The 12,858-nt window shown below is 42.1% G+C and overlaps 2 protein-coding genes across 3 annotated transcripts in view; both read right to left on the minus strand.

Moving 5' to 3' along the window:
* The window catches only part of LOC310727135 (V-type proton ATPase subunit C 1-A-like), a 207,806-nt gene that overhangs the window by 76,177 nt on the left and 118,771 nt on the right, over positions 1 to 12,858 (minus strand). The window lies entirely within an intron of this gene.
* The window catches only part of LOC310727130 (retinoic acid receptor beta-like), a 102,739-nt gene that overhangs the window by 15,612 nt on the left and 74,269 nt on the right, over positions 1 to 12,858 (minus strand). For both annotated transcript variants that reach the window (XM_083543333.1, XM_083543332.1), the window contains 2 exons: positions 12,182 to 12,323; positions 4,134 to 4,294 (listed from right to left, as the gene is read on the minus strand). In XM_083543333.1, coding sequence (XP_083399459.1) covers positions 4,134 to 4,294; positions 12,182 to 12,323 — 303 coding nt within the window. The remainder of the gene's footprint in view (positions 1 to 4,133; positions 4,295 to 12,181; positions 12,324 to 12,858) is intronic.

Here is a 12,858-nt window from a genome sequence, read left to right on the forward strand (position 1 = left end):
GCACCATTATTCAATGTGTAAAAGGGGAATGTGGCTCTAAGTGTGCTGGATGGGAGAGTGGACACCATTGGCAGGATCGATTGTCGCTGGAAGAAGAGGGCGATCTGTAAATATGATCTCTGGTTAAGTGAGAAGCGCAGTATGGATGTGTTTAAATCATTCTCAATGAGCTCAAACGCGAGCCGCTGCTACCACACGCGCACACACACACACACACACACACACACACACACACACACACACACACACACACACACACACACACACACACACATATACGCCGATGCCGGAGCTCGCCTTAGAAGCACACACAGGCTCGGGGGCTGGGGTCTGTGATATTAAAGCTACTTGTCTTCTTCCTCCCTGGGGCCAAGGGGACAGAGGGATGAGATGAAGCGAGGGAGGGACCAGCGGAGTGGCGAACCAGCCTTGCACTGTTTGATTTTCCCTTCGCAATCTCAGTCAATTACCGCACCACCATAATTCAATAGAGAGAAGCAAGGAAGTGGCCGGGGAATTCTAATTTCATTTCAGGGGCATTTATCCAGAAGAAATTAGACAACTCACTCAACATTAAAAAGTAAGCGGCCCCACGTTCGGAAGCTTGCCGCCGCCACGAACCGAGGCGGGACGGGAATTTCGGGACAGGTGGCTGGCTGGAATAACATAGCAGTTATGTATATTCAGCAAATGAGCAATCTGAGAGCCTCCTTCTCCTCCGGCGCCGGGCTTTTATTTTGCCTTTAAGGCTGCCGCGGTCGTTTCTTGTCACCGCCGACTGTCAATAAAGCGTTATTCATTGTCAAGAATAAGACCCGCTCCCTCACCCATACATGAACTCCCAAATCACAGAGGCGCCGGATTTGAATATTTCGTCGCATAATGGGAGCTCTAAACTAATCTTGGGTTCCTCTTCTCCTCCCAATAAAGAGCTTTCAAAGGCACACTGAGGAGCCAATCGGCAGCGATCATGAGGTCTTTCTCCCAGGATTTGAGGGAAGGATAATTAGCCCTCATGCAAATTACGGCTGTTTTGAAGGCCTAAAAACCTGACATTGCTGCTGGAGCAAATCTAATGGTTGAAAGCGAGGAAAATTTAAAGAATTAGAAAGCAATTCCCAAATATGGGTAATACTGGTGCTTGGATTTATTGTTACACAGGTTACAAATCTAACAAATGAAATTGGGTGCAATCAAAGAGAAAAAAAAAATCCAGAATGAAATGAAAAAGCTTGTTATTCTTGTAGACTTGTAGTTCACATGGGTTGGTAAAAACAGTGAATATGGTTCATCATGGATCACCATGTACAAGTTGACGAATTGTTTTCTGAATGTCTTCCTGATCTCTCTTCGTCTTCCGGTGACGTTCTTCCGCTCTTGAAACGTTGCTCAAAACGCCTCGTCGCCATACGTCAAACATATGTCACTTCAGACGTCTCTGTGGCAGATTTGCTCAGTTTTACGTTTGCTCTTTTTGTTCTAACTCGCTGTCTGTGGTCACGTGGGTCAGAATAGCACCAGTTACACCATTAATCTCGAAACGTGTTGATACCATCTCGTATATTTTGTCGCATCTATGTCCGTTGTGACCAAAATTTGGTTTTGACAACCTGCGATGGTGAATATACTAAAAATGTCAACTCTAGAATCCTCATTCTGTGCTCAAGCATGCGGATTACTATTCAACACACTCAGTTCTGCTCAACCCACAATCAGACCATAGATCATCCTGTTTCTTTGTAGATTCCAGCTTTTCTTGTCAAAGTGCTCTCTCTCTCTCTCTCTCTCTCTCTCTCCCTCTCTCTCTCTCTCTCTCTCAAAAGAAAGAAAGAATAAGTGATCTATATTTCTGTTTACCATGTAGCATGTCATTGCTGAATGTACTAGCCCTTTCTCAGTGAGTCAGTGTTAGTGGTTGGTCCCCGAAGGCAACTGTCAGAGGCATGGTGCCGTGTCTTCCACCGCTGAGAGGTCGTGTAAGGGTCAGCATCCCTGAGAGCTGTAGATCAATGTGATGATGAATGCTCCTGGGCAAGTCAGTTCTGCCTGGGTTTGATTTATAGTATTGTACGTTTCCCTGTAGATCCCCGAAGCTCCGGTTCACTACTCATTCTCAAGGAACCAAGTCGGTAGGTTCCAATGTACCGTCTGGTTTTATTGTTTATGAGACATTTGCTCAGGAAAAAAAAACAGTGAGTGAGAAAAGAAGGGAGGAGGATTGTTTATCCACATTTTGTCATGTTCAGGCTGTAACAGAGCGTTCATACATGACAGTCATTTATGGTGCACAACAACGCTCATTTCTCATTAAAGTCCTCTCGAACAGTACTGAAGCAGTCAGTCGTTTTTCTTTATTTTTAGCTGCAATTTTGTAATAAAATCTACAAGATTTTATCATGTACAATGTCAAACCAAACACAAGCAATGGTGCTGTTCTGACCATGTCTGTGATTTCACCGTGAACGTTCGAGGTGTTTTGATTTTCAAGAGCGGAAGAACATCACTGGAAGACGACAGGAGATCGAGAAGATCTTCAACGAGCTTACTCGTGCATGACGATCGTCTGAGATCTCGCTTCCGCACCAACCCGCTGAAGATCCAGCTCGGTGTTTTGACACCGTTATGGAGATCTTGCACGAATCGCAAAAGTAGACTTCCAGGAAAAGCTGGAAGCGCTGCATTGATGTGCAAGGAGACTATTTTGAAACTAATCGTGTGGAAACATAGACAAATAAAGTACTTTCTTGAAAAAGAGAGATAGTCTTGAAACCACGTAGTTCAGGGTAAGGAGCTCCACTGTTGTGAAGACTTTTTAAACCACAACACCTAATGGTAAAGACGATAACTTGATTTGACGAGCCTGGTAAAGCATGGTGGTGGCAGCGTCATGTTATAGATTAGCTTGTGAGTGACAGGGATGGGAAGGGAAGGACAATGCAAACCAAATGCACAGGGAATTGGATACAATTGCACCAAATCGAAATGCTGTAGAACAGATGGGCAGAATAAATGGGAGTTAATACTGTAAACTGCAAAAATCTGTACATTTCCACACTGCTAAAACTTTGTGTGCTCTGATACCGACTACAACAATGAGCCACGGCTTTGTACATTATTCATCAGATGCTACCTGAGATGTCCATGGCATGACTGATGCCTACTGAGGACATCTTCATCTCTGGTATTGACAACAGGCACCTAATAAAGCTCGTGTACATCAACCAGCTTGTCACGCTGCCTTCATATGTAATGTTAAACAGTCTCCTTCACACAGCCTACACGCTCCACGAAGATCTGTCTAATCTTATTACGCTGTCATCGATTTCCCACTGATTATCCGAAGCGTTTGACTTCCAGATACCGGAGTGAAAAAAAGCCTTGAAGCAAAACACAAGCATGAAGAAAGAGATGCAAGTTATTGAATACTTGCCGTGGATTTGCCGAGAGACAGCGTTTGCAGCTGAGCACTGCGTGTTAGAGAGAGGATTTAGAACGGAGTATTTGGCATCGATTACCTCTGTGCCTGGTGCAGTTACGTTTTACAGCATAAGACACGTATCTAACAAGGCTGGAACCTGTGATTTCACCTTGTTTGGGGTGGATGTGGCACTTTACTTGCATGAAAGCTGACAATCACACTCATATATGCCTTCAGATATACTCTATCCACAAAGGTATTGGGACACCTGACCTTTCCTGACTGTTCCAGCATTACAATGCCCCTGTGCACAAAGCAGGCTCCATGAAAATCTGGTTTACATGGTTTGAAGAGGAATATCTTCCCCTCACCTCACCTACATCAGTACCTGACTTTACTAACACCCTTGTGGGTGATGAACACAAATCTCCTCAAGCACACACCATAATCTAGTGGAACATCTTCCCAGAAGAGGGGAGGGAATTAGAGGAGCAAATTGGGACTAAACATGGAACAGGATAATGCTCAAGTGTCCACAAACCTTTGACCACACAGTGTATCATCATATTTTAATGGTTTCTTGATGCATAATCCTCAATCCATCCACTAACTTTAAAACTGGGCTTTAAACTTCGAGTTCTTTCTTGAGCTTAAACTGCTATTTTACATCCCATTATGTCTTATTGTATTATGTGTGTGTGTGATAGACTCTCACCGTGGTGTATTTGCCAAGCTGGCAGAGAGACGGGAATGTCTCCTGGTGGGCCCTCCGGATCTTTTCGATGATGGCCTCCTGCTCAGCAGTGAGCTCATACGTTTCTGTCAGCTCCGGCTTTGGACTTTCCTTCTTCTTTTTATTTCTGTCATTCCGCACGGCTGCAAGGGAGGAACGTGAGAAAAATACATCAATGTATCTGTTATTCCTTTTCCTGTAAATTATAAATGAACCTGAACTAACTCAATCAGCAACTCAGCTGCAGGATGCTCAGGCCTCCTTCACCTACATCAACTGAGCACAAATCTCCCCAGAAGAATGGCGGGTATTATAACAGGGATGCTTAAAACGCCTTCACGAATCATATGCTCAGGTGTCTGCAAACTTTTGTTCTGTATATTGTATCTGAAATGTCACTTTCATGGCTGCCACATGCGAAATAATAATAGACAAATGTCTCAACAAAGCGCCATAACCACCGAGGTCAATGAAGACAAGAGCCGAACAAAAGGAGGTCAGTGAAAGACGATTTTGAACTAGTTCATCTCAGACATAATGGATGTTAAGTCTTCCATAGAGGCCTTGAGGCTTCATCTTCTAGCCGATATGGCATCATCAGGGGCAAGCGGAGCAAGAGAGCGAATCCCTTACCTTCTGTAAGAGCCATGCAGTCATCTCGTGATTAACACACACGCGGCTTTATGAAGCCGGACACGCTTTTACGACATTATTAAGAGGAGACCACCTGGTGCTGTGCAGGGGGCCGTCTGGGGGCCGTCCAATTTCATTACACCTTGGAGGAGCTGCTGGAGAAGTGCTTCCTTGGACAGCTCCAAAATAAAATAAAAAAAAATGACAGTTCTACAATGCGTGTCTGATAAAATGCAAACACGGCTACAATTCCAAAGCGATCTTATAAAAAAAAAAAAAAAAAGAAGAAGAAGAAAGTGATTCAACAACATTCTCATGCATCTGCCTTTAGATTGTAATGCAATTAGTCATATTTCTATTGCAAATCATTTTTATGTGTGGAATTTATTTTCCGTCGATGATTCATATCAAAGTACTAGTAAGTAAGTTTGCATGCTTAAATATATGGAGCCCCCATGTATACATGCTCCTGCTGGTCTGTCCTAAAAGTCTTCATCTAATTACCCGGCTCAGTGACACCAGTTCCACATTTCTACACACCCCTCCAGATTCTCCTGAACAACACACAATTCCAGATTTCTGGGTTTGTGCTTTAGGGGCATTTTCAAAACAGAGTAAATAATATATGGGCAAAAATTTGCTGCTCTCCTCTCTTCTGGGAAGATGTTCCACTAAATTTTTGTGATTTGTGGAGATTCGTTCAGCCAGTTAGTAAAGTCAGGTGCTGATGGAGGTGAGAAGGTGAGGAGGCCTGGAGTGTTCATTTTATTCCCAAAGGTGTTTAATAATGTTCTTGAGCAGGCCACTTAAGATCTTGCGCTCCAACCCATGTAAAGCATATCTTTATGGAGCCAGCAATAGCGTCATTGTAATGCTAGAACAGGTTTCAGTTCTCTAGTTCAAAATAGAAATTTCATGCTAGCACCTCCAGCTTTGTGCAAACAGTTCTGGGGAGGAACCACATAAGGCTGGATATGTCAGGTGTGTAGTATGATGGGATCATCTGTAGACGATTTTGCACCCAAAGATGGTCGATAAACAGGTTCTGGCAGTAACACACACACACACACACACACACACACACACACACACACACACACACACACACACACACACACACACACACACACACACACACACACACAATTATTCTTCCTTTTACTCAATCATGGCAACAATCTGCTAAATTAGACTTCATCTCAAGAACATTTTCCTGGAAATCTTCCAAACCCAATTTGGTCTCTGTTTCTGCTTTAATATTCTATATTTTATGGACTACTATTAGATGTTGTTGTTTTTGTCGCTGTTGTTACGTGCCATTTTTATGCTAATTTCACCCGTTCACGTTTTTATTCTGCTAATGCCCTTTTACTAATTACTACAATCAATGAAGCGCACTAGTTTTAATAACAAATGAGACAATTATTCATTTATATATTTAAAGTATTAAAGCCTTCCATCATGTGGGCTTTGGGCACCACAAAACCTAATTGTTTGAGGTTTTTGGCTGTTGTGGTTTACTGGATAATTAGAAACGCTGTGTAATTGAAGCCTGAAGACTGGGTGCAATCCGGGTCCCATCCTGAATTAAGAACATGGACTATACCTTAATGTTGAAACAAGGTGTATCAGTCTAATCTAGGGGTTCTCTTATGCCCCCACATTTGGAATGGACCTCCTAACAATGGCAGAGATATTTTAAAATAAAATAAAATTTTAAATATGTTTTATTCATATCAAGCTCTGCTCTAAAAAAAAAATCCTGTTATTAATAGAGGTCCAGACACAGATGGATGATTGCTAAAACTGTTAAAAATCCATATTGATAGTTTTTCCGGTTTTCCAACCGCTGTCATTACGAGAGCGGCCTCTAGAGGTGAATCAGTGCTGTTTTTTTTTTTTACACGTGAGACTGCACGCTTAATTATATTTATTATTTATAATTTATTCATGATATATACTTATATTTATTAATAAATATATTCATATTTATTTCATCTAGAACATGTTTATGATTCAGTACTGTTTTTTAATAAATAAATAAAAATTATAATAAAGTTCAGTACTCTTTTGCATGTATTTATTTGTTTATTTTTTATCAGGGACAAACGCACACCATTCACCTTCACTGTTGTTTTCTGTAAAGCTGCTTTGAGACAATGTCTGTTGTGAAAAGCGCTATACAAATAAACTTGACTTGACTTGACTTGACTTATCCATTAAAAAATAACGGTTAATTAATTGTTATCAGCAAGTACGATCCAACCTAGCTATTGGTATTGTATCGGTAAAATCGGTTGACCTCTAGTTATTAACTAGAATTAAATTAATATATTAATTAAAATCTGCACAATAATACTGGTAGTCACTTCAGCCACTAGTTTGGAGACCCCTGGTCTCATCCCCTGGGATTTATGATCTTTGAGAATGCCCCTTTAATTCCCCCTTTGATGTACTAAACAAACAAATAAGTAAACAAAAGCATAAAGAAGGCTTTGTGGAGTTTTTTGTTTTTTTGGAGGGTGTTTAGATCAGACTTGGCGTGTACGCTTGACAGATCAGTGGAAGCCCTGCTCTATTTGCGAGCGTTGAAAAAGGCCTTCTCATGGGTACGTGATCACAGACGCTGCCGCACAAATACAGAGGCAGGACACGCTGATGTTTCCTAGGATCAATGCAGCAAAGGGCCTCCAGGAAAACAGACAGAGAGCGGAGAAGAAGACGGAGAGTCAGGAGGACGCGAGAAAATGAAAAGGACACACAGACTCTATCGTAGATCACGGCACGTTTTAAACCGCGAGCACTTTGGTCTTAGTTCGCGTTCCTCATGCATTAAAGAACAGAAATGGTCCTGCTCTTCGCTCCATGAAGCCGGTTGAATGGAGTCAGGGGCTTTGCTCGGCTCTTGTACATGGCCGAGCCGTTGAGCAGCACGCTTCAGAGATTACGGCGTGATAGAGATCTAACACAGCGACTTAACAGCCACTCGAATCGGACACGTTTACAGCAGCAGGTGTCGGCCTGGTAAATGCCCCTATCATGATTACAGATGTTCTCCAAATCCCATAAATGATCTCTACAACAATAGATCTGTCCACTTCACTCTGCGCTGTGGTACGTGTAAGATCTGGGAATATAAAGAATGAGGAATCTAAGTGACTCTTATCAGGTTCCAGACTCTTCTTCAAGTCCACTCAAACATTCCACTCTGTACAACTATGGTGAAGAGGAAAAGCATCTCATAATGCACAGCATGCTGAACCAGGAGAGAGGAAGCCACCTCAGGTTCCATCGGGTTCTAGATCACATTTTACATCAGGTTCCAACAGAATATCTTCATCAGGTTTAACCTCAGGTTCTAGATCAGGTTCTGCATCAGGTTCCTTCAGGTTTTTACATCAGGTTCTACATCAGTTTCGACATTAGGTTCCACCAGGTTATACATCAAGTTCTATCAGGTTTAACATTAGGTTCTAGATCAGGTTCTGCATCAGGTTCCTTCAGGTTTTTAAATCAGGTTCTACATCAGTTTCTACATCAGGTTCCACCAGGTTATACACTAAGTTCCATCAGATTTTACATCAGGTTCTATCAGGATCTACATTACGTTCTACACTAGGTTTTACATTAAGTTCCATCAGGTTCTACATTACATTCTCGACCAGGTTCTGCATCCAGTTTTACATCAGGTTCCACCAGGTAATACCACATTCTGCATCTGGTCCAATAAGGTTTTATCTTGGCTTTTATCGGGTTCTACATCAGGTTTAACTTTAGGTTCCAGATCAGGTTCTGCATCAGATTCCACCGGGTTATACATCAATTTCCATCAGGTTTAACATCAGGTTCTGGTTCAAGTTATTTAAAATGTTGCTTAGTGAAACAAAAACAGAAGGTTGGCCTCAGGCAGGCAAAAAAGTGTTCACATTACAGTAGTGAAACTTCAGAAACATCATATGGTGGTGGTTAATCTTCTTGATCAAATAAGATTCCGAGAAGAGTTGACTGTTCTGTCCCCTGGTTAATAAGATCCCACTCTGTTTTCCTTCTGCTCATCATACAAAGGACAGAAGACCATTAAATAAATGGCATTTAAAACTCTTCTCGGCAAGAGGAAATAAATCCGGCAGAGGAGCCCACCTGTGGGAGTGTCTCTCGCTCTCAGACAAAATGTCCTTCTAATGTGCCTTTTCTTTCTGCTCAATCTAGCAGCTATTATCAGCTTAATCACCTATTTTATCGAGCCATGCTTAACGCACACAAATAAATCCTTAGTGGAGACGAGAGGGGGCTTCAGGGGCTTCCGAGCACCTCTTAAAGAAATGACAACGGAGAAGGAGTGCACTTAAATGTGGCACAGTGGTCCAACTTCACTACGAGAACTTTGTATGGATCAGTACGTGCATTTCAACAAGAAAGCGACCAGAAATAGGAGTCCCACACATGTCAACTGCCTCGCCCCGCCCTGTGTCCCCAGCCAAGCCCCTGTGCCCCGCCCCACCCTGGTGCCCCGCCCCTGTGCCCCGCCTCTGCCCCCATGCACCATGTTCTATTAGATCGTCTTCAATCTCTAGAATTTGTATCGTATTATTTATTATTAAAAATCACTCCAGAGTGGACAATTCTTACAAAGAAAAAGACACCAAAGACATTCTAGTGGTCTTTAGATTTTTTTTCAAGAAAAAAGCACTCGGTTCTGGAAAAACTTTACCACTACACTGGAGACTCCTTCCAAAAAAATGATTTTTGACTGGAAAGAAAAAAAGCTGTGATTTGCCTTACATCAAAAACTACTGTCAGTGCTGCTGTTAATTAAAACCTTCCGACCAATCAGGATCCAGAATTCAACTTTGCTGTGGTATAGGGGTATTTAATTATTCAATTAAATAGATGTTACATGTTTTTCAAGACGCTGCCATACTAGTTATGAAGGAATAAATAAGTAAATGACTGAATAAATAAATAGATAACTGTCTGAGAATCCTTTCTCTTCCCAAAGCATATGTTCTAGAAGCTAATGGCATTTCTTTATGGTTTAAATTTATTTTATTCATTTATTAGTTAAAACAGCCATTGCTGCTGTTTTTCCTCCTGATTTAAACTCAGGAGAATTCTTTCCATATGTTTAAGTAAAGTGTGTGTGTGTGTGTGTGTGTGTGTGTCGGTTATGTTAACGGGATGCTTCGATCATGTTCCCGTCCAGGCCGGCCATCTGTGCAGCATGCGACGCACCAACACGACAGATGCCCCAGGAAATAAACACAATATTTCTCTGCTACACATATACACACACACACACACACACACACACACACACACACACACACACACACACACACACACACACACATACACACACACACACACACACACACACACACACACACACACACACACACACACACACACACACACACACACACACTGTCAGTAGTGACAGACGTGTGTGAGGGTCGTGTACATCGTTCCTGTGTAGAGAGTAGATCCGAGAAAGAGGGAGGCGGATCAGGATCAGGATGGAAGAGGGATTGGTGAAAGCTCATGAGAAGAGAAGCACCATTATAACCAGGCTCAAGTCTTTCTCTTTCTCCGGGATCTAAACACAGCCTGCTCTTTTCTTTTTTCTACTCTCTGTCTCACTCTTGCTCGCTCTTTCTCTCTACTCTCTGTCTCACTCTTGCTAGCTCTTTCTCTCTACTCTCTGTCTCACTCTTGCTCTCTCTCTCTCTACTCTCTGTCTCACTCTTGCTCTCTCTCTCTCTCTCTCTACTCTGTCTCACTCTTGCTCGCTCTTTCTCTCTACTCTCTGTCTCACTCTTGCTCTCTCTCTCTACTCTCTGTCTCACTCTTGCTCTCTCTCTCTCTCTCTCTCTCTCTCTCTCTCTCTCTCTACTCTCTGTCTCACTCTTGCTTGCTCTCTCTCTCTCTGTCTCACTCTTGCTCGCTCTCTCTCTCTTTGTGATGATTCTCCAGCTTCACCCTGAGGACTGAATCTCACCAGGTGACTCCTGAATGCTGACATCTTTCTTAATGCTGCTTAGACTCATAATAATGTTTTCTGTTTGATCTTCCCATGAGAACATGTGACACCTGAGCAGACTGAAATGAAATTCACTTCTGTAGAGTTTAAAAACGACTGCGTTTGGTAGAGAGACACTGCAGGTTCCAAACGTCTGAGCCTCCTATCGAGGACTGTTTTTATTTTCAGTTCTGATGATTCGAAGAATAAAAGTAAAACACAATATTTTCAAATGTATTGGGATACCTGACCTTTAGATTAGATTAGATTAGATTAAACTTTATTGTCATTCTACATCTTATAAGCACAGGGCCAAAGAAACAGCATTAGTGTCTTACCATAAATGCAAATAGCAATGTATATAAATACATCTAATATAAATATACAATAAATGAGAGTGAAAAGGTGCAATATTTATTACAATAATTCTGGTGCAAATGTGAAGATTCTCCACTTATATAAGGTTCAACTTCTCACCTACATCATCCAATACCTGACTTTCCTACCCGGATAAATGAAATCTCACAAATATCCACAAAATCTAGTGGAACATCTTGAGTGAAGAAGAAGAGGAAATGGGATTTGTGTGTGTGTGTGTGTGTGTGTGTGTGTGTGTGTGTGTCTGTGCGTGTCACAAAAAGCAAATATTGTATGCTGAGGTGTCCACAAACTTTTGGCCATAAAACTATAGCTTCTAATAAAGTGTCTCAGGAGCTGGTTTGAGATTTAAGTGGAAGTGTCATTTCAGAATCTTGCATCAGGTGTATGTGTGTGTGTGTGTGTGTGTGTGTGTGTGTGTGTGTGTTTATAGAATCCCTGATATCGTAAACTTTCCCGGAAACCTCAGCGCGACAATAGCTTCACACTAACCCTCAGCTCCTTTATCGGTGGAATAAAGCAAGACGAGCGCGGATGAATGTTTAAAAAAATAAAATCAAAATCGGCGTCTGGATTGTTCCTTTGTCCCGGGAAAAGCGTCCGCCTAAGAATCACCTTTTCTCCCTCTGGCAAATGGAGCATGAAGTGGACCGGGAGCCATAAACGCTGATGCAATCGAAGTGCTTCAATAACGTGTGAAATGCAAAGCGCTTTCGGATCGGCGAGAACACGGCGAAGAGAGCGACGGGACGCGGACGGCGCAATGATGCGTTCCGCAGCTCGAGTGCCCTGTTTCAAGGATCCTACACTAGCGAAGGGTGAATCCACAACGTCCTCATGCGCCATGATATTAACATTAAAATGTTAGGAGTCGACAAAACACTCACTTCTTTATTATTATTTGTATACTTACCTACTCAGGACTCTGGGCTGCTACCTTAAGCAGGTAATACACTGTGTATGTTGTGTGTGTGTGTGTTAGCATGTTTTCAGTACTCACACTCCTTAGACATTCCAACGGCGAAGCACTTCTGCAGACGGCAGTACTGGCAGCGGTTCCTCGTCACCTTGTTGATAATGCAGTTCTTATCCCTGTGACATGTGTACACCATGTTCTTCTGGATGCTCCTGCGGAAGAAACCCTGCGAGCAAAAAAGAGAAAGAGTCAGAAAGAGACTTATGTTCATTTTCAGAACCTATAATATATATATATGTGTGTGTTAGATACATAGATATCAATATTTTTTTTACTTAAAATACATAAAGACTTTATGGTCAACAGTTTGTGTGTTTCCAAAAAACCTCCAGTCTTCTTGGAAGATGTTCCACTAGATTTGTGGAGGACGTTTGGGGTGCAGTCAGGGTTCATTCCAAAAGATGTCCAATAGGTTTTACAGCTTGCTGGAGATTTTCCACTCCAACCCAAGTAAAGCATCTTCATAAAGCTGACATTGTGCACAAATATCATGCTTGAACAGGTTTGGGTCTTTAAGTTTAGAGGGAAATTTACTACTTACAGCACCTGAAGATGTCCTGTATGATTGTGGGTCTTCAGAAATGTGGCAACGGTTTGAAAGAAGAACCACATATGGTTGGAAAGGTTAGGTGTATCTGTTTGGCTCTCCCAATATTGCAGAGCCAATCAAAAAGACATATGGTTGTAGAGGTCAGGTGTAT

Source organism: Silurus aristotelis (genome assembly GCF_946808225.1).
Source record: "Silurus aristotelis genome assembly, chromosome: 6".
NCBI lineage: Eukaryota > Metazoa > Chordata > Actinopteri > Siluriformes > Siluridae > Silurus > Silurus aristotelis.